Source organism: Nicotiana attenuata, chromosome 3 (genome assembly GCF_001879085.1).
Source record: "Nicotiana attenuata strain UT chromosome 3, NIATTr2, whole genome shotgun sequence".
NCBI classification, from domain to species: Eukaryota; Viridiplantae; Streptophyta; class Magnoliopsida; order Solanales; family Solanaceae; genus Nicotiana; species Nicotiana attenuata.
In genome coordinates this window covers 25,912,224-25,935,245 of record NC_031991.1, presented here as the reverse complement: position 1 = coordinate 25,935,245, position 23,022 = coordinate 25,912,224, and the positions used below count along the sequence as shown (strand labels likewise).

Below are 23,022 nucleotides of genomic sequence, written 5' to 3'. Positions count from 1 at the left end.
ATGATTCCAATAGCTTCGTATGGTGATTTTAGACTTAGGCATATGTCTGGATTTGGATTTGGAGATCCGTAAGTTGATTTGATGCATTTTGGCGAAAGTTGGAAAGTTCAAGGTTTGGAAGGTTGAGAGGTTTTACCGGGAGTTGACTTTGTTGATATCCGGTTTGGATTGCGATTTCGGGAGTTGGTATAGCTCCATTGTGTCATTTGGTGCATGCAAATTTTGAGTTCATTCCGAGTTTGATTTGATATGATTCAGCGTGAATTGTAGAAGTTGAAAGTCCACTAGTTCATTAAGCTTGAATTGAGGTGCGATTCATACTTTTGATGCTTTTTGATGTGATTTGAGTCCTTGAGCAGGTTCGCGTTATGTTATAGAACTTGTTGGTATGTTCGGACAGGGTCCGAGGGGACTCGGGTGTATTTCAAATGGACTTCGGGCCATTTCTCCATATTTTGGATTGCAGATTGATGTTATCTGGCATTCTTCAGTGCTGTCGTAATGAAGCAATCGCATCCGCGAAGAGTCATGTGGAAGCCGGAATTTTTGTTCTTTGCAGTCGCGAAGAGACGATCGCGTTCGTGAAGATGGGAAGGTTGTTTCCATCACGTTCGCGAGCGACATTGTGCGATCGCGTACAAGGAAAAACTGGGAAGAGGTATTAGGGATTTACTCTCCGCGTTCGCGAAGGTTTCTGGAGATTGTGGTTCGCGTTGGCAGCAATGAGTACGCGTTCGCGAAGAAAGCTTTTGGCAGCTCCTGATTTTGTGCTTCGGGATCACGAAGCATGTTCTGCGCGAAGAGGAATACCTGGGCAGACTTATATTTACTCTATTTCAAGGATTTTGATATTTTATCACTTTTTTGAGTTAGAGAACTCGGTTTTGCACGATTTTGGAGGGAATTTTCACTATTTGGATTGGTGTAAGTATTCTTGACTCAGATTTGATTATATTTCATAATTCCATATTTATTTTTATTATTTAATTAGTGATTTGGATTAGAAGAATTAGGGATTTTCGTAAAAACATTCTAAAATGTAAAATGATGATTTGAAGGCCGATTTGATGTCGGAATTGGATAATTTTGGTATGGTTGGTCTCGTATCGAAATGGGTGTTTATATTTTGTTGGGTTCTGAAGTGTGGACCCGGATTTGATGTAGAGTGAAATGGGTAGCTATCGGAGTGATACATGTGGCTATCAGAGTGATACAGGTGGCTATTATGTTAAATATCTGGGCGGAGCGATAAGGGTGGCTATTATGATGTTATCAATACGGAGAGATAAGGATGGCTATGTCAGGGATGATATGAGATGGCTTGGGGCATTATGTTGAAGATATTCGTGTGATGGTGTGATTTCCTTGTCTATGTCATGCACCTTACATGACTTGTTGTGTTGCTTTCAATGGGCTACTCGATGCCTTTGACATTACTTGTTCACTTGAACTGTGATAGTACACTCGCACAAGCATACACCGTAGCATGCCACCTATACTTGTTTAGGAGTATGAAACCTGACATTCATTGATCATGCCCATGTATTCTTATATTATCTGCTCCCATTGTAATTGTGGGCCTGTGACCATGCTGAGCGGATTGAGATATTAGCACGTGAGTTGTATGTGCAGTGGTGATTAAAAATTTGGGCACGAGGTGTCGTGAGCATATTATTCGGGATTTGGGACTCGTTACTTGTCATTATGAGAGGAGGTCGGAGTAAATTCATTGTGAGACTTGTATTAGAACGGCTTGATCAATTGATTGTTATTTATTTCCTTATTCGGTTTCAATGGTACTTTAATGGTGTTCTTATTACTTTACTATTTATAACACATGTTGATTATTGTTCCCATTTACTGATTCCTGCTTTCATTATTAGCTTTATACTTCTAAATTGCACACATCATTTTGACTAGTAGGTATCTTGACTTGTACCTCGTTACTACTCCACCAAGGTTAGTCTTGATACTTACTGCGTACTAACCGTGGTGTACTCATACTTCACTTTTGCACATTTTTGTGCAGATCTAGGTATTGGAGATATCGGACTCAGGCAGAGTTATCTTATTGAACGTGAGGATTCAAGGTAGAGTTTCTTGGTCGTCGGAGTCTCCTTTTTATTTTACTGTCAGCTTGTTATCTGAACGGTATTGTATTTTGATTTTTGAGATCTTCTATGTATTCTGTTAGAGTTCGTGACTCTGTATTACCTAGTCTTGGGAGGTTGTTGTGATTATTGTTGTGTAGGCTTGTTAACCTTTATTTCGGTTTATATATTAAACTTTATTTTAAAATATCATTGTTAAATTGGCTTAATTTGTTGTAAGTAATCGGCTTACCTAGTATTAGAGACTAGGTGCAATCACGACGCCTAAGGCGGGATTTTGGGTCATGACAAGTTGGTATCAGAGCTCTAGGTTCATAGGTTGTACGAGTCACGAGCAAGTTTAGTAGAGTCTTGCGAATCGATACGGAGACGTCTGTACTTATCTTCAAGCGGCTACGTAACTATTAGGAATTCCACTTCTTTTTTTCCTATTGTGCGAATTTGTTGATTTCGAAGTTTAACCTTTGTATCTCTATTCTTTCACAGATGGTGAGGACACATGCTACCGGGTTAGCCAAGCAGACACCTGCGCCCCTGCTAGAGCCACGAGAGGCTGAAGCCGGGGTAGAGAACGACGATAGGCACGTGCCGCAACTAGAGCACCTACTAGAGTAGCAGTTGAAAAGCCACTAGTAGCTCCAGTTGGGGGACAGGCACCGGAGGCGCCTGTTGTTACCCCCCGAACTTTAGTAGACTTTAGCGCAGTTCCTGAGTATGTTTGATATATTGGCTTAGGCGGGATTGATCTCCGTTGCACGAGCTACTTCACTGATTGGGGGAGGAGCTCAGACTCCCGCCACTCGTATACAGAGCAGCAGGATCATGTTGGTCATACTCCGGGTGTGGTGCCGGTACAGCCTATTATTCCAGTTTAGCCTGAGGTCAGGCCAGGGGCATTAGAGGAGGAGCAGAAGAGGTTTGAGATGTTTAAGAAGTGTGGTCCACCTACTTTCAGTGGCACAGCTACCGAGGATGCACAGGGTTTTCAAGAGAAGTGTCACCGTATTCTCCGTACCATAGCTATTTTGGAGGTGAACAGGGTTTCTTTTACTACATTTCAGCTGCCAGGAGAAGCGTATTAGTGGTGGCAGGCTTCTGAGGAGGGTAGGCCAACTAATGCAGCACCACTCACTTGGACTCAGTTTTCATAGATGTTTTTAGGGAGTTTGTTCCCCAGAACCTCATGCTGTGTGGAGCACAGAGTTCGAGCAGTTGCACCAGGGCACCATGATGATGTCAAAGTATGCCATCAGGTTCAGTGAGTTATCCTTTCATGCACCTAATTTGGTTCCTATAGTCAGAGAGCGAGTCCGCAGAATTATCGATGGGCTTAGTTATGGTCTTATATTCAGCATGGCTCAGGAGTTGGAGACTGATACTCTATTTCAGTAGGTTGTAGAGATTCCTTGGAGGTTAGAGCGTATTCGGGGTGAGGAGAGACAGGATAAGGAGGCCAAGAGGTCTCGAGGTTCTGGAGGATTTAGTAGACTCTACTCTTCAGCTATGACCCATCACGACGGAGGCACTGGTAGTCAGCCAGTCCAGTTCGCACTTCAGACTACTCGTGGTGCTCCAGTTAGTCAGGGACCTCAGGGTACTCATATGGGGCCATCATCTTTTAGTGCACCACCCGCACGAGGTTCCTATAACAGTTATTCCAATTATCCACGTAGACTCAATACGAGCGGCCATGCCCGCAGAGGGGTTGTTAAGAGCGTGGTGATGCTAGGAACATCATGAGAGATTGTCCCAGACACGGTAGAGGTGGATTTCATCAAAGCTCAGGACATGGGCTCCATTCCAGTTGCTACTCCACCTCCACAACCAGCTAAGGGTGGAGGACAAGTGGGTAGAGGGCGCCCTGTAGGGAGAGGCTCGTCCCATTGATATGCTTCCCTTGTTTGGGCTGAGGCCGCCAAACTAGATGGTGTCGCTATATGTATGGTTTAGATTTGTCATAGAGGAGCATCAGTCTTATTTTAATTTGGTCTTGTTTATTGGAGTGAGTCCTCTTATCTTGCTTTATATATGGGTGTATTTCGTGATTCTTGTACTTTGCTTCTGTGTTTACCTTTGTTGAGAGACTCTATAGTGGTAGCCCGTGTCTATCATTTATGGATTTGCTTTTGGGAAGCTATTGTGGTAAGAGATGTTGTTATGGGGATATGGGCGATGTATTATGTCGGGTGGTCATACCTTGTGTGTGTATGCATGAGTTGCGGTAGCTGGTTGAGGTTGATACAGTGTGTTCATGTGGGAATCGGGTCTTTAGGAGCTGGTTGAGGTTGATACAGCTGGTTGAGGTTGATACAAGTTGACACATTCTCTCGAGTCATAACAAAGTGCAATCTATAGTTGAGGCCATCAATGAACCTCCTAATCATCTCCCTGTCTGTGGGAACCAACCAAACTGCGTGATGAGCCAACTCTGAAAATTTCATCTCGTACTGGGTCACAGACATGCCCTCCTAGCTGCTCAAACTGCCTACGCAACTCCTCCAGCAGGTCGGTAGCACAAACTTCTCCAAGAAGAGAACGGAAAACTCGTGCCATGAAAGTGGTGCTGCACTGACTGGCCTGCTCCTCTCATAGGTCTCCCACCATCTGAAGGCAGCCATCGATAGCTAAAAAGTAGTAAATTAGACTCTGCTAGTCTCCATAATACCCGCCGTGTAAAGAACCCGCTGGAACCTATCCAAGAAGTCCTGAGCATCATCTGACTCAGCCCCACTAAATGATGGAGGTTTGAGCCTCCCAAACCTCTCTAGTCTCTTCTGCTCCTCAAAACTAATAACGGAACCCACCTGGGCCTAAGAAACTACAACCGGCTGGGTTGGTAGTACCCCCGGCATCTGGAGTCCTTGCACTACCTGCTCTGGAGTATGGGCGGTGGGAGTCTGAGTACCTCCCCCGCTTGAGAAGTGGCTGGTGCGGCCTGAACTGAAACTGCCTAAGCAAGGTTAGTGCAAGCAATCAATAACTAGGCCAAGGCCTTCTGAAGGCCTGGAATCACAATAGGCACAATTGGTGCCTGAGCTAGTCCCACTGGCTCAATACATCTAGAACCTGCTCCTGAGATGGAGATTGGTGGGTCTACAAGTGCTGCTCTAGCTGAGGTACGAGCTGCAACTCGGCCTCTACTGCAGCCCCGACCTCTCGTGGCCCTAGCTGGTGGTACTGGTGGCCGTCCACCGATCCGGTAGCACGTGTCTTCACCATCTATAAGAGAATAGAATAATAGAAGTTTAGTACCCGAAATCAATAAATTCGCATGACAAGAGTACAAGAATGTGAAGTTTTTCCTAAGGTTTCGGTAGACTCTCGAAGATAAGTACGGACGTCTCCGCACCGTTCCACAAGACTCTACTAAACCTACTTATGACTCGTGAGACATATGTAACCTAGGCTCTGATACCAACTTGTCATGACCCAAAATCACATGTGTCGTAATGGCGCCTATCGCGATACTAGGCAAGCCGACAACTCTCATATATAGACATCTTTAATTCAAAATACTCTGAAATAGGTCTAAGTAAATAAACTCTCAAAAAAATGGATGAAAACACCGCAACTCAATACAATATTTCCCCAAAATCCGAGTGTCACTGAGTACATGAGCATCTATACAATAACATGGTCTGAATCACTATCTAGAAGGGTAGAACTGTATAAATAAGACTAAAAGATAAAGGAGGAGAGTCAAGGTCTACGGACGCTAAAGCAGCTACCTCAATAATCTCCGAACTGGTAAAAACTCCAATTCAGCAACCACCATGCCTGGATATACCTGGATCTACACACGAAGTGTAGAGTGTAGCGTGAGTACAACCAACTCAATAAAGGAGTGACGGGCTCAACAAATACAGTCCAAATACAGAATTTAACAGTATATAAATGATAGGAAATGGGACAATAATATCTCAGAGAAAACTCGTGATTTGTTCGTATACGGTACAAGAAATGTAAACATGCTTTCAGGTTTAACAATTAAGCTCAATACGGATAAAATATGTCAAGTATGACTGATATGAGAAATATGACATCTTTATATCTATATGCCAATAGGCATATCGTATGTGATGCAACACAATTAAAGCCGCACGTACTCACACTCTCAGAGTCCTGACTGTCTCAATTCTCACTCAGCACGGTACGGTACCCGCAGCGGCATGCAGCCCGATCCCATCCATGAATCAATAGAACCTAAGCTCACTGCTGGTATGTCAGACTTCAAAGGGGCGGATCCTTCCAAGCGCTAATAAAACCCATCTCGGCGCGCAGTCGGATCCCATCAAGAATATATAATGCATGTTGCGGCGTGCAACCCGATTTCATCAATATCACTCACAAACAGGCCCACTGGCTCACTCAGTCATCAATCTCTCTAGTATCTCGGGCTCACAACAGTCATGCCAAGTAGCCCAAATCAATAATACATGATGTGACAATATATGATAACAAAGACGGAGATATGATATGCAATGATGAATGTGACTGTGTACATAACTACAATTAAGCAAATAACTCAACAGCAAAGAACGACCGTTGTGGGTCCCAATAGCACCAGCACATAGCCTAAACATAATTTATAACTTAAATCACAAATTAAATTCTCTAACATATAGAGTACTGTAATAATATTCACATAAGATGACTACACAGTTCCATGGAATCGACTAAATCACAATTACTACGGTGCATGCCCACATGCCCATCACCTAGCATGCGCGCCACCTCGACACCAATCATATAACATGTAGTTTGAGAGATTCATACCCTCATAACCAAGTTAAGAAGTGTTACTTACCTCAAACCTCGCAAATCACTACTCCAATAAGCCCTTGCCTCGCGAATCGGCCTTCGAACACCTCGAATCTAGTCAAAAAAATTTGATACAATCAACTCAAGCAATAGGAATCAATTCCATATGAAAACGCTAAGTTCTTAATCAAAAGTCAAGAAGTCAACTCAAAAAGTCAACTACAAGACCACGTCTCAGAATCCTACAAAAGTTACAAAATCTGAACACACATTCAACCACGAGCCCAACCATACCAAATTTACCAAATTCCAATACTAAATCGTTACTCAAATCCCCAAATGTTACTCTCCAATCCCTAGTTCAAAACTCCCAAAATTCCACCTTAAAAACACATAAAGTAGGTTGGAAAATCAATGGGCCATCAATAATATAGACTAAAAATGATCAAAAGTGGATTACCTCAAGAATTCTCATGAAACCCCTCTCAAAAATCGTCTCCAACCGAGCTTGTAATGTCCAATAATGATAAAAATCTCGAACCCTTGAATTTGAACACTACCCAGGCTTTTTGCTTCTGCGGACTTTTTAGCCGCTTCTGCAGTTCAGCTTTTGCGGTCAAAGCTCCGCATCTACAGAGTTACACTTGACACCCGACCTCACGCACCCGCGATCTCTAGCCCGCACCTACGGGTGCGCTTCTGCAAGAAAATTTCTGCTTCTGCAGACCTATCTCACCAACCCTTTTTCGCTTCTGCGATCCTCCCTCCGCATTTTCGACTCGCATGTGCAAAAATCCCCTCGCACTTGCGCAAATCCCCCAACTCACCCAAAACCGCATCTGCGACCGCTTGGCCACTTTTGTGGCTCCGCACCTGTGATAATGTAAGTCCTCATAAAATCATACTAAAAACCCAAGGTTTATGGTGCCGAGGTAGGCTAATGTGTAAGGCCCCGTGAATTTCTATAGCTAATTCGAGCAATTTAGAGCTTAGGAATATAATTTAATTTTTATCGAACCACATGAGAAATTACTGGAGTGGATAAAGTTATTTGGATACTTGGGGATAATTATTTCATTAATCTTTGAGTGTTGTAATAATGGAGAACACTTGGATGCTAATTTCAAAACAATAAAACTAAAGAAAATACAGTGAACTATTTCCCTATAGCGCAACTATAGCACAGGAGGGAATTTTTAGCAAACCAGTGAGCTAAAGCCTTATAGCACAGCTATAGCACCAGTGAAAAAATACTGTATCAGTGCCTATTAATACCTGAGCGGGGAGAGAGAAAAATTGAAGGATTTCAAGATTAGGGGTTTTCTCTCCGTCAGCCATCTGGCCAAGGTTTCCAATACACACTTAAGGTGAATTTTAAAGTGTATTTCTATGATAATTCCACCTTTCAATCACTAGTTACAACAAGGTTTTGTATTGGATTCCGTAGAATTTCTTCAAAATCTCAAGAACACCCCAAAAGTTGTCTATTACGATTTGGTCTACAAGAGGTAATCTTTCACCCTTAAACCTACATGCATGGATTCTTAGTGAATATACGAGTAAGAAATAAGTATTAGCACTTATTGGATGGCGCTTGGAAATCATAAATACTTAGGGTGTGTTTGGTATAACGGAAAATATTTTCCGTGGAAAATATTTTTTTGGAAAACAAGTAGTAATCTTATTCATTTTCCGGTGTTTGGTACGCAAAATAAGAAAAATAACTTCTCAAGAGTATTCATAAATAATTTATATACAATAAATATGAAGCCATAAACTTTCGAACCAACAACCTTCCGAACCCACAAATTTCATAAACTTCCGAACCGCTAAACTTTCGAAACCGCAAACTTTATAATTTCTAAACCCGTAAACTTCCAAACACATAAACCTCTGAACTCATAACTTTGGAACATGTAAAATTTCGAGCCTGTAAACCAAATGATAAAAAAACTAAAATTGATATATCAAAAAAATCAGGGGGGGCGAGGGGGCGGGGGTGTGTAGAAAAACGAAAAATAAAAATTTGAAATTACAAAAAAAAAGTAAAAAAAAAAACTTTTTTTGTGCGGGTGGTGATGGAAAAAAAAAAGTTAAATTCAAAAAAAAAGCCTTTTTGGAGAGAGAGGGTGGGGTGGGTAGGCGTGGGGTGGGTTGGTGAGAGTGGGGAATAGGGTGGGGAAGGTTGACTAGGAGTTTTGGAAAATATTTTCCATTCTCTTGATAAAGAATATTTTTCTCCAGTTGGAGGAAAATATTTTCCAAAATAATTAAGTCAACCAAACATGGGAAAATTGGAAAATATTTTTCGAAAAATATTTTTCTCCATACCAATCACACCCTTAAGATGGAATATTGGGTGTTGTAGAGATTTTGTAATGAGTTAATTAGTGAAATTTGGTTGATGTGAGTTAATTGATGATTATGATGGTGCTAAAGAAGGCAGTTAGCAGTCAAAGGATGGTGTATTATATTTTGTTGGTGGGAAGGAGTGATTATTGGATTAAGAAACATCATTACTAGAGGTAGTAGAATGCTAGGCACTCTAGGTGTTTGATAAAATGCCAAAATAATCAAAAACCTGGAAAGTTTTACTAATATTAGTCCAATTGAATTATGTTGATGTAGATTGAAGTTGTAAGAGTAGTGGGAGGTTTTAGTATCACTAAAGAGCTCCATCAAGGTATGTTGGATAAACTCCCTTTCTAGAATTGGAATCCATGAGTTCCTCAGAAGTTCTAAATACTGTTTGTTCAAACTTTCGTTCCAACTGTTCCAAATTGATTTCTGAATTTGGTTTGCTTAAATGCTTATGTACTCGAGTCATGTTCAAACTTCCCTTATCATACTATGCTCCCTTTAGTGGGAAAATGTTCAAACATGGTTGTTTTAATTAATGTATAGGATTTGAACCCATGTTTCAATCTTAAATCACCATGTTATGCTTGTAAGTATTTTCAATGTGTTTTGAGTCCTTACATACTCATGAGTTGAAACTGTGTATTGCTCTTTAGGACAAATTATTTCAAGAATAAGTGGTGTACTACTCGTTTATGATCCTTTACTTGTGCTTCAATTGCTAGCATTCTTTGGAAAGAAACCCATTGTGTTTAAAGCCTTCATTTCTAATAAACTTAAAGTTATGATTTCCAGAATATTCTATATGTTGATGTTTATGATGATGACCCTTGAAAGTAAAGAAACGAATGTGTGTAATATGAGATACGGCCATGGTTCCATAAATGAATAATCATATGTATGGCCAAGAGAGCCAATGAAATAATGATATTATGAGTAGTTGAAAGAACTAGTGAAGCTATATGTGGTATAGAAGGTTATGAGATGAATGTAATTGTTTTTCTGTTTCCTTTCCGTGCAAAACAAAAATTTTTTTGGGAGTATCATTAGCGAGCCGAGGAAAGGTGGGTTGTAACGGCCCACACCTGAAACTACACGTGTTGGTGTAGGGTGGATTGGGATTATTCCCCTTGAATGGGATGAGATTGAAGTGTTGATATTATTCCCCTTAATTGGGATGATATTGATGTTAGCCATGGATTGGAAGTCAACCCACACGGCATATATGGGGAGACGGCCTAGCCGATCAGGTGGAGATCGGACACCATGTTGCGTGCATGGTGGTTCCTACTCTTGGTATCACCTTTTATTCGCATCACCATGTCGATCCACATTGATCGTGGAGAGATGTCTCAGCCAATCGAGTTTGTGATCGGACTCCATGCCTCGTGTATGGTTTGATGATCGGATGTTAATGATCTCCCAACTAAAAATGTTAATTTGTTATTTTGAAAATTGTTACATTTTAACTTTGCATTAGGGTATCATTGGTTGTCACTTGTTGCTTTCATAATTATTCCCTATTTATATTGGAATTATATTTCATGAGCGTAGTACTATTCCATATATACTAATGTCCCTTTTGCCATGGGCGCTGCATCTTTAATGGATGCAAGTGGTTCGTCAGCGCGCAGCTTTGATCCTCGTTAGCAGCTACCATCTATTCAGTAGGTTTTGGTTAGCCTTTTTCTGTTCTGGGCCTTATGTCACATGACATTGTACATGTTTTTTGAGGTCTAGCTAGGGCCTTGTCACTGACACTTCCATACTACTCTTCTATTGTACTTAAAGGCTCCATAGATATGTTGTGGGTGGTGTTTGATATTGGGTTGTGAACTAGAAGTGTTGATATTTGGCAAACATGTTTCTCCCCGTTTTGAGTGTTCTATCCTCGTTCCCACATTTACTGTTTATTGTATACTTAATTGTTGTTATGTGACTTGTCAGGGGTAGTTGGTTTGGTTTCGGAGATGTTTCGAATAAATTGGGATACTTAGTCCCAAGGTTGGAAGCTTAAATTGAAAAAATTGACCGGATGATGACTTATATGTAAATGACTCCGTAATAGAGTTTTGATAGTTCCGATAGCTCCGTAAGGTAATCTTGGACTTTGGAATGTGTCCGAATATTGATTTGGAGGTCCGTAGGTGATTTTTGCTTGAAATGGCGAAAAGTTGGAAATTATAAGTTTGGAGAGTTGAGAAGTTTGACCGAGAGTTGACTTTGTGGTTACCGGTCTTGGATTTCGGTTCCGAAAGTTGGGATCAGTCTGTTGTGTCATTTATGACTTGTGTGCAAAATTTGAGGTTAATCTGAGTTGATTTGATAGGTTTCGGCACTGATGGTAGAAGTTGGAATTCCTTAGTTTTTATTAAGCTTGAATTGTGGTGTGATTCGTATTTTTTATGTTTGATGTGATTTGAGGCCTCGACTAAGTTGGTATCGTGTTTTAGGACCTATTCGTGTGTTTGGATGGGGTCCCAGGGGCCTCGGGAATGATTCAGATGGGAATCGGATGGGAATATGGACTTAGGTGTATTCTATTGCTACTGATATCTGGTTCAATCGCACCTGCGGATGATTTGTCTATCATACCCCGACCTCGGGGAGCGCGATCGGAGCTCAACCGAGATAGCCCGGCCAGACAAGCCTACTTCATGCCTTCTACCTAACCTTCCCCATGAACAATATAAGCATTAGTAACAAGAGATAGATATGAGAAGAGTAACGTGTTCCACATTTTTTTCCATTTCTCAAAGGAGTTTCATTTATAATTTCCAAAATAATATTACCAGTTCATACTTACGACCGGTCGGGTCGTTACATGTTCAAGAGTATGAAACCTGACATTCATTGATCATGCCTGTTTATTCTTGTATTATCTACTTCTATTGTAATTGTGAGCATGTCTCTATGTCGGATGGATTGAGATATTGGCACGTGAGTTGTTCGTACGCTGGTGATTGAAAATGTGGGCACGAGTGATGGTAGGCTATAATCTTGTATATTTGTCGCTTATTACACTCTAATTCACTGCGCTTTACTTGTGTTAAGCTTTCATTGGTCATATTTTGATGTTATTATGTAATTTATGCCTTGTAAGAATGATTTCGAGTCATATAGATGTCGTAGAGCTAAATCAAATAATTGGAGCCTTAAAGTCTGAGTAAAAGCCTAAGGGATTAAGCCGAGATCGTGTTCGGGGGTTGAGGATCACTTTTGGGCGTCAAAAATCAAGGAAAAAGCAACACTCTGAGGAAATGCATTAATGCGCACAGTGCGACGCCTCGGTGCAAATGTGCGTCAGAAATTTGAGAAGTTCAAAGACTTGTAACTTTTGGGTCTGACAGAAAATAAACTAATGATAGACATAGTGCGTGGCATAGTGTGTAGCATCCGTACAACATTTTGTCAGACAAGCTAAGTTCAATGAGTTTACAACCGAGAAAATTGCACTAATGCTACGCACCAGGCGTAGCATAGTGCGACGCGTGTAAAGTAATAAGTTTGCAAGTTTTCCTATTTCGGCTACGAAAGGGAGGTTTCATCTGGGCCCGACCCTGCTTGGTATAAACACATGGAAAAAACATTATTTTCTAGAATTTTGACATACTTTAGACCTAAGGAAGCTAAGGAGGAGTTGGAAGAACACCAACATAAGGATTTCCTCATTCCTTCCTCACTCAAGACCCGAGTTTGGATTGAATTTATGTTTTCCTATACTTTGATCATATTTGTGATGAATTACTCCATGTCTATGGAGTAGTTCCCTTTAGGTTTTTGATAGATCTGGTGTATTGATATTTGTTTTTAGATTACAACTCTAGTTTTATGTATTAAATCGTTTTTGGATGATTTAATTATTGCATCTATATTCACTTGTGCATGTAATCGAGAGAGGCATAATTGTGATATCTTTGCAGTATATTGTTGGTTGAGTTCATTAGTTCTTCTTAATAATCGGAAGAGGCTAGTTGAATCATTGATTAAACCTAGTTAGGAGGATAATCGAGAGAGGTTCTCCTAAAGACCAATCCACTACGCATTCTTGCATATCTTCACAATGCTTAAATTGGTTCATCTCGTGAGGTTGAGACTTAATCGAGAGAGGAGTTTCTGTTAAACGTTTGAACTAATAATTGAGTGAATTCGATAGACTCACTTGAACATTAGAAGTGATTCAACTAGAGTTAGATCCCGATCAATTATCTTGCACCTATCCTATCAAAACCCTATTTCCTCCCACTGACAACCTTCTTTGCAAATTCCTTGTTTCGATAGTCATCAGTCAATAGCTTTATATTCTTAGTTAATTTTAGTATTAATCACATAAATCTCAACTGTTGATCATCTTGGATAGCAATATGTTTAACTCAAATCCCTGTGGATACGATATTATATTATATTATCTTTGATTAACGAGCATAATTTAAGTGTGTGTTTTGCACTCGTCAAATTTTGGCGTCGTTGCGGGGGATTGACAATTAATAGCGTTTGAAATAGTTTTTGGTGCTAATTCAGGAATTAGATTTTAATTTTTTTTCTTTTCTGTTTCCTTTTTTATTTTATTTTATTTATTAATTAACCTCTTGCAAGATTTGTTTGTAGTTCCTAACAAGTTGAAGAAGATACTGTAGTTATTGAACTCTGAATACTATGAAGATGGAGTACAACCAGCCTAAGAAAATGGTTGAAGATTTAGCAGTTGAACATTATCAGTAATCTGTTATGTGTTTTAAATGCAGTGGAAATCATCTATGGGTTGACTGTCAAGCAGGTATGTATTCTTCCTATGGTTCGTATTTTGAACAGTTTCACTATGTTTCTAGTTCGTACAGGTATGAGGTCATATGGGCACAATTCTGACTTTGGTTGGAATGAATATCCTTATTACGACTCGAATGACAGCAAAGCGAGACAACCACCTCAAGAGGAGAATGGTAGTTTAGAAGCGCTTATGCATAGGTTCATGAATAGTGTTGAAGAAAGGTTTATGCAAAGTGATGAAGCCATTAAGAACCTAACAACGCAAGTGAGTCGAATAGTAAGTATACTTTCAGAAAGTTCATGGCATTGTGAGAGGGAATATATGGAGGAGATACCATGCGAGAATGAGCCTACCCAAGAGGATGAGCGTCTACAGAGGGAGATTTCCATGATACAATAGAACTCTGATTCAACTGAGATGATCGAATATAAGGTTTTGGTTGAGTGTGAAGCAACGGAAGAAGAGTTCACACCCCCACACACCTTTCCACATTTCCAACCTTTAGTAGATGAGAATGAGAAATAAATGGTCTTGGACATACCAGAGGAATATTCACTTGACCTTTCAGTTTTGTTTTCTTATTCTAACCTTAATCATGTGGAATTTATTTTTGGGGATTTACAGTTATATGTATGGATTGATCCTGTGAAAGAAGCAGAAACAAGTTAAGGATCACCATGAACGAGAAATTCATCCGCTAAAGATGAGGACAAGAAAGAAAGAAAAGAGTAGGTCTTGCAGGTATCCTCAAAAGAATTGGGCATCATGAACTCCACAAAGAATCCCAAGGAGCGAAAACGAGAAATAATTCAGAATTAGGGGTGGAGTTCATAAGATTTCCTTTACCTTGTGCCTTTTAATTGTGTGTCATGGGGCATGCCACAACTTAAAGTTTGGGTGGGGGATATTTGTATGTTGTATGTATATGTATTTCTTTTTGTTAGTTTTAGTAGTTAGAGATTGAAAAGTTGAAAAAAAAACATAAAATTTTTAAATTTTTTGATTTTTCCCGACCATGGATATCATCAACAGGTTTCTTGAGGGATTAAAGTCAAAAGAAAAAAAAGAAAAAAAAGATTTTATATTGTTAGGTAGTGTAATAATTCCCTCTTAGTTTTTCTTTGTGTCGTGATTCTTTTCCAAGTATAGTTAGTTTTTATTTTTATTAGGAGTAGGAAACCTTGTGCTATGATTTAAATTGAAGGAAATATTTCTTGACTTTATTATACCTTGAGAATAATGAGTGCTTTAGTTGTGACACTTAGGCTCACTTTTTGACTCTTATATAAGTAACTTGAGTTGTATGATCTTAACTTCTTTGAGTAGAGTATCGTGATGAGTCCAATTCTGAGTGAGTTACGTGCCATGTGTGTGTGAGATTTTGGGTATTCTGTTGTGACGACCCGGCCCGTCGTCACGTAAGTTACCGCCCCGTTTTCCCCATTTTCTGCTTCCTTAAGTTTTATTATAAGAGTCTTGAGTGAATGAGTCGATTTGGATTGGTTTTGGATGGAAATGAGACACATAGTCTCTTTAAGGAAGGTTTGTATTAGAAAAGTCAACTGGATGTTGACTTGTGAGTTAGAGGGATCGGATGTGATTTTTGGTGATTTGGTTAGCTTCGGGGGATGATTTGTGACTTAGGAGTGTGATCGGAATTGATTTTGGAGGTCCGGTGGAGAATTAGGCTTGAATTGGCGAAATTAGTATTTTGGCGAATTCCGGTTGATAGGTGAGATTTTGATCCGAGGGTCGGAATAGGATTTTGAGAGTTGTTGTAGCTTCGTTAGGTGATTTTGGATGTGTGTACAAAATTTCAGATCATTCAGAGGTGTTTTGGTCGGGTTTTTGATCAAATGCGTAATTCGGAAGTTTTGGAAGAACTTAGGCTTGAATCCGATGTAATTTTAGGGTTTTGGTGTTAATTGTGGTGTTTGATGATTGGAGCAAGTTTGAATGATGTTTTAGGATGGGTTGGCACTTTTGGTTGAGGTCCCGGGGGCCTCGGGGTGATTTCGGATGGCCATCGGGATGAAATTTGGACTTATGAGATTGCTGGTGTGCCTGGTTCCTTGTATTTTCGCATCTGCGAAAAAGGAACCGCAGATGCGGTTGCGCAGGTGCGGAAGGAAGGTACGCAGGTGCGAGTTCTTGGAAGGTTTGCTGTTTCCGTAGGTGCGGGCTTGGGGCCGCATCTGCGACACCGCAGATGCGGTAGATGAGTCGCAGAAGCGAATTGGCGTGGCCTTGGTATTTCCGCAGAAGCGGACAGGTATCCGCAGAAGTGGCATCCGCAAATGAGGAGGGATGACCGCAGAAGCGGTCGTGGACTTAATGAAGATCCGCAGAAGCGGAGGTATAACCGCAGAAGCGGTAGCCGCAAATGCGGTAAAGGAACCGCATATGCGAAAATCACTGTTCAGAGAAGGGTTTTAAAGCTCATTTTGTTCCGCGAGCTTAAGTTCATTTCCACCATTTTTGATCGACCTTGAGAGCTCTTGGACGGAAATTGAAGGGGATTTCAACTAGGTGTGATTGCATGTGAGTTCCTTGACCTAAATACGTGATTTAATGGTAGAATTAACGTGGAAATTTGTGGAAATTCATCAAAAGAGGGTAAAGCTACGGCTTGGGAATTTGGTATTTCAAAGTGGAATTTGAGGGGTCAAATGAACTCCGATTTTGGTAATTTTGATATGTATAGACTCGTGGCGAGATAAGGAATCCGATGATGTTAATTTTTTGATTTTTCGAGAAGTGGGCCCATGGCTCTGGTTTTGCCAATTTCATGAATTTTGATGTTTTTCGAGTCTTTTTGATTAGGTTATATTCCCTTAGCCTATTATAACGTATTCGTTGTGGTTTTGGCCAGATTCGACGCGCGAGGAGGTTGATTTGCGAGGCAAGGGCATAGCGAGCTAGGATTTTGGCCGGCTTGAGGTGAGTAATGGTTATAAATGATGTCCTGAGGGTTTGAAACCCCGGATTTGCACAACGTAGTGCTATATTGAGGTGAGACACACGCTGCATGTTGAGCGTGGGGTCCATTACTACTGGGGATTTGGACTTGGTCCATCCCGATCGATGTTTCTACTGTATTTTTGACTGAGACTTAACTAATATCATTATAGTCTGGGCTAGTTGCCATGTTTGGGGCCTTGTGCTGACCTGTAGAACCCTTAGGGGCATTGTACTGATTGACCTCACTTTACTTGTTAAAAATCATACCCTCAGTCATGTCTCTAACTGTTTAATATAATATGAACCGGCTTTTGAAATAGCTAAACCAAAATGAGAGTAATATGTGGGCTAGGATCCCTATCTTACCTTAGTATGCCCGAGGGGCGAAGTTTATATTGACTGAGAGGGGTTGAGAACCCAATAATGAGGATGACTGATATGTTATGGATCGGGCTGCATGCCGCAGCAAGGTATATATATATATATATGGATCAGGCTGCACGCCGCAGCAGTATACCCATATGGATCGGGCTGCACGCCGCAGTAGTATATTATATGGATCGGGCTGCACGCCGCAGCAGTATAGCGCTTGGGCTGTAGGAGCCCCTCCGGAGTCTGCATACCCCCAGTGAGCGCAGTCGACTATTATTATGGGATCGGGCTGCACGCTGCAGTAATATATTATTATTGGATCGGGCTACACGCTGCAACATTATATTTATTACGGATCGGGCTGCACGCCGCAGCGGTATATTTATGATTTCGGTTATTGTGAAAAGTATACGAGTTGAGTACTGGTTTAAAGGGTTCTGCCTGACTTCTTCATTTAGTTGTTGTTTAAATGTCCTTACTGCTTTGATATATGAACTGCTTAGTGTTTTTACGAGATTTCTTTCCGTCAGCCATTATTTATTATTATTACTCACTGGGTCGGAGTACTCACATTACTCCCTGCACCGTGTGTGCAGATACAGGTATCCCTGAGGCATAGTTCAAGCTATTCCTGCTGTCCAGATTTCACCGGAGTCATCGAGGTAGCTGCATGGCGTCCGCAGACCCGATTTCTCCCTCTATCCTCTTTACTTTCAGTATTTTAGACTATCTCTTGTTTAGGCTGTTTCTCAAACTTGTATTAGAGGCTCTTGACTCGTGACACCGGATCGGTGGGCTATGTAGTGATGTTACCTTGATTTCCGCACATTTTATCTTCTGTTGCAAATTTCTATTCATGTTAATTTGGTATTTAAACCCTGTTAGTTGGTAATGAACTCTATATGAGGGATTGAGAGTGCTGAATTGGTCGGGCTTGCCTAGCATTGTGTTGGGCGCCATCACGATCGGGGTTTGGGTCGTGACAAGTTGGTATCAGAGCCTAGGTTACTAGGTCTCGCGAGTCATGAGCCGGTTTAGTAGAGTCTCGCGGAGCGGTACGGGGACGCCTGTATTTCTCCACGAGAGGCTGCAGAACCTTTAGGAAAATTCCACATTCTTGAAATTCTTGTCGTGCGAACTTGTTGATCCGAATACTAAACTTCTCCTTATTCTATTCTCTCACAGATGGTGAGGATACGAGCTACCGGACGTGACGGACGACCACCAATTCCACCTACTGAGGCCACTAGAGGCCGTGGACGCGGTCGTGGTCGTGGCCGAGGCAGAGCAGCGAGGGCAGCATCTATTGATCCACCAGCTGCCCCAGTTCTGGATCAGGCTCCAGCAGTACCAGTTCAGGCACTGGCTATGCCCATAGTGATTCCTGGCCTTCAGGAGACATTAGCTCAGATCTTGACAGTGTGCACAGGCCTGGCTCAGGTGGTTTCAACCACCACAGCAGCAGCAGCTACTTCACAGGCCGGGGGAAGCAATCAGACCCCCGCTGCTCGCACACCTGAGCAGGTAGTGCAGGGATTACAAACTCTAGAGGCACCTCCAGCTCAGCCAGTGGTACCAGTGCAGGAGTTCAGGTTTCCAGTTATGCCCGAGGACGAGCAGCGTCGCCTCGAGAGGTTTGGTAGACTCCAGCCTCCGATATTTAGTGGAGCTGAGGGCGAGGATGCCTAGGGTTTTCTCGACAGATGTCATCAGATGCTCCGTACAGCGGGGATTCTTGAGTCCAATGGTGTGGCTTTTACTACTTTTCAGTTTACTGGAGCTGCCTTTATTTGGTGGGAGGCGTATGAGCGGCGTAGGCCGGTTGGTGCAGCACCTTTGACTTGGCAGGATTTCTCCACTCTCTTCTTGGAGAAGTATGTATCGCAGTCTCGCAGAGAGGAGCTGCGCAGACAGTTTGAGGGGTTACGGTAGGGAGATATGACAGTGTCCCAGTATGAGATGAGATTTTCTGAGTTGTATCGTCATGCAGTTTGGTTGGTTCTGATGGATCGTGAGCGTATCCGGAGGTTTGTTGATGGTCTCACATATCCTCTTCGTGTTCTTATGACTAGGGAGCGAGTGTTGGGTGCTACATTCGAGGAGGTGGTTGATATAGCCCGAGAGATTGAGGCGGTTCGCCGTCAGGATCGAGATGAGAAGGAGGCCAAGAGGCCTCGAGGTTCTGGTAGTTACAGTGGAACTCCTTCGAGGGGCCAGTTCCAGCAGGGTCGAGGTCGTTCTTTCAGGCCCGCTCAGTTAGCTCGGCCCGAGTATCGAGGAGGATTTTCAGGTCGTGGTTATCAGGGTTCTCAGTAGAGTCAGCCATCTCTCAGCGCTCTTCCAGCACAGAGTTCGTCTCGTGCTCCGTCTGCTCAGGGTTCTTCCAGGCCGAGTGCATCAGCTAGTCACTCTGGCGCGAGGGGTTCCCTTCAGTCCCAGTTCCCAGCACCCGGGAGTTGCTATGAGTGTGGAGAGTTCGGGCATATGCGAGGGAGTGTCCTCATCGTGCTGCTAGCTCATCTCAGCAGAGGGGTCAGCCCTCGTCTTCTGGTCCAGTTTCTTCAGCACCCGCCCCGCCAGCTAGGGGTGAGGGTCAGGCAGCCAGGGGCCGCCCCAGAGGTGCAGGTCGATCGGGCGGTGGTCAGGCTCGCTTTTATGCTCTCCAGGGCAGGACAGATGCTATTGCTTCGGATGCTGTGATTACAGGTATTATTTCAGTCTGCCACAGGGATGCCTCAGTCTTATTTGATCCCGGTTCCACCTATTCCTATGTGTCTTCATATTTTGCTCATCATTTGGGTACGACCCGAGGGTGTCTTGCTTTACCTGTTCATGTATCTACCCCGGTGGGGGATACTATTGTTGTAGACCATGTATATCGGTCGTGTTTGGTGACTATTGGGGGTCTGGAGACCCGAGTTGATTTACTGCTATTGAGCATGGTGGATTTCGATGTTATTTTGGGCATGGACTGGCTATCTCCGTGTCATGCTATTCTAGACTGTCATGCTAAGACAGTCACCTTGGCTATACCGGGTGTTCCGAGGATCGAGTGGCGTGGCGTGACTAACTATGTTCCTAGTAGGGTGATCTCATTCCTAAAGGCCCAGCGTATGGTTAGGAAGGATTGTCTTTCATATTTGGCATTTGTGAGGGATGTGGGAGCCGAGACTCCTAGCATTGATTCTGTCCCGGTTGTGAGGGAGTTTCCAGATGTGTTTCCTGCAGACCTGTCGGGCATGCCGCCGGACAGGGACATTGATTTTGGTATTGACCTGGTGCCGGGCACTCAGCCCATTTCCATTCTGCCATATCGTATGGCACCAGCAGAGTTGAAAGAATTAAAGGATCAGCTTCAGGAACTCCTAGATAAGGGGTTCATTCGGCCGAGTGTGTCACCGTGGGGTGCACCGGTTCTATTTGTGAAGAAGAAAGATGGCACCATGAGGATGTGCATTGACTACAGGCAATTGAACAAAGTAACAGTGAAGAACAAGTACCCCCTGCCTCGTATTGATGATTTATTTGACCAGCTTCAGGGAGCGAGGGTGTTCTCCAAGATTGACCTCCGTTCGGGCTATCACCAGTTGAAGATCAGGGATTCGGATATTATGAAGACCGCTTTCAGGACTAGATATGGGCACTATGAGTTTCTTGTTGTGTCCTTTGGGCTGACTAATGCCCCAACAGCGTTCATGCATTTGATGAATAGTGTGTTTCGGCCGTATTTGGATTCGTTCTTTATTGTTTTTATTGATGATATTCTGGTGTACTCGCGTAGCCAGGAGGAGCACGCACAGCATTTGCGAGTTGTATTGCAGAGATTGAGGGAGGAGAAGCTTTATGCAAAGTTCTCCAAGTGTGAGTTTTGGCTCAGCTCAGTAGCTTTCTTGGGGCACGTGGTGTCCAGCAAGGGTATTCAGGTCGACCCGAAGAAGATAGAGGTGGTTCAGAGTTGGCCTAGACCGACCTCAGCCACGAAGATTCGTAGTTTCCTTGGGTTGGCAGGTTATTATCGCTAGTTTTTTCAGGGATTTTCCTCTATTGCATCGCCCTTGACCAAGTTGACGCAGAAGGGTGCTCCATTTGTATGGTCGAACGAGTGCGAGGAGAGCTTTCAGAAGCTCAAGACAGCTTTGACCACGGCTCCAGTGTTGGTTTTGCCATCAGCTTTAGGTTCTTATACTATATATTGTGATGCTTCGAGAGTTGGGATCGGATGTGTATTGATGCAGGAGGGTAGAGTTATTGCATATGCTTCTCGCCAGTTGAAGCCCCACGAGAAGAACTACCATGTACATGATTTGGAGTTGGCTGCCATAGTTCATGCTTTGAAGGTTTGGAGGCACTACTTGTATGGCGTATCTTGTGAGGTATTCACTGATCATCGCAGTCTTCAGCATCTATTCAAGCAAAAGGATCTTAATTTGAGGCAGCGGAGGTGGCTAGAGTTACTCAAGGATTATGATATTACCATTCTGTATCACCCCGGGGAAGGCCAATGTAGTGACCGATGCTTTGAGCCGAAAGGCAGTTTGTATGGGCAGCTTGGCATACATTCCAGTTGGGGAGAGACCCTTTACAGTTGATGTTCAGGCCTTGGCCAATCAGTTGGTGAGATTAGATATTTCGGAGCCCAGTCGGGTGTTGGCTTGTATGATTTCTCGGTCTTCCTTGTATGACCGCATCAGAGAACGCCAGTATGATGATCCGCATTTGCTTGTCCTTAAGGACAGGGTTCAGCATGATGATGCCAGGGATGCGACCATTGGTGAGGATGGCGTGTTGAGGATGCAGGGCCGGATTTGTGTGCCCAATGTGGATGGGCTTCGGGAGTTGATATTGGAGGAGGCCCACAGCTCGCGGTATTCCATTCATCCGGGTGCCGCGAAGATGTATCAGGATTTGAGGCAACACTATTGGTGGAGAAGGATGAAGAAGGATATAGTAGGGTTTGTAGCTCGGTGTCTCAACTGTCAGCAGGTAAAGTACGAGCATCAGAGGCCGGGCGGTGTACTTCAGCGGATGATTATTCCAAAGTGGAAGTGGGAGAGGATTACTATGGATTTTGTGAGTGGTCTCCCTCGGACTTTGAAGAAGTTTGATTTGATTTGGGTGATTGTGGATCGGCTGACCAAGTCCACGCACTTCATTCCAGTATGTACTACCTATTCATCGGAGTGGATGGCAGGGATCTTTATCCGGGAGATTGTCCGATTGCATGGGGTTCCAGTGTCTATTATCTCAGATAGGGGTACTCAGTTCACTTCTCAGTTCTGGAAAACTTTTCAGCGGGAGTTGGGTACACAGGTGGAGCTGAGCACAGCGTTTCATCCTCAGACGGACGGGCAGTCCGAGCGTACTATTCAGATATTGGAGGACATGTTGCGTGCCTGTGTTATTGATTTCGAGGGTTCTTGGGATGAGTTTTTGCCGCTTGCCGAGTTTGCCTACAACAACAGTTATCAGTCGAGCATTCAGATGGCTCCATATGAGGCGTTGTATGGGAGGCGGTGTAGATCTCCGGTTGAATGGTTCGAGCCCGGCGAGGCTAGGCTATTGGGGACAGAGATGGTTCAGGATGCCTTGGAGAAGGTGAAGCTGATTCAAGAGAGGCTTCGTACAGCTCAGTCGCGTCAGAAGAGTTATGCGGACCGGAAGGTTCGGGATGTGTCATATATGGTGGGTAAG

At 42.9% G+C, this 23,022-nt stretch overlaps 1 protein-coding gene across 1 annotated transcript; it reads left to right on the top strand.

Annotated features, from left to right (window-relative positions):
* Positions 20,781 to 21,200, top strand: LOC109224556 (RNA-directed DNA polymerase homolog; the record flags this gene model as incomplete). Its single annotated transcript, XM_019389115.1, has 1 exon — positions 20,781 to 21,200. A coding segment is annotated over exon 1 (420 nt), but the record flags the coding sequence as incomplete, so codon positions are not given.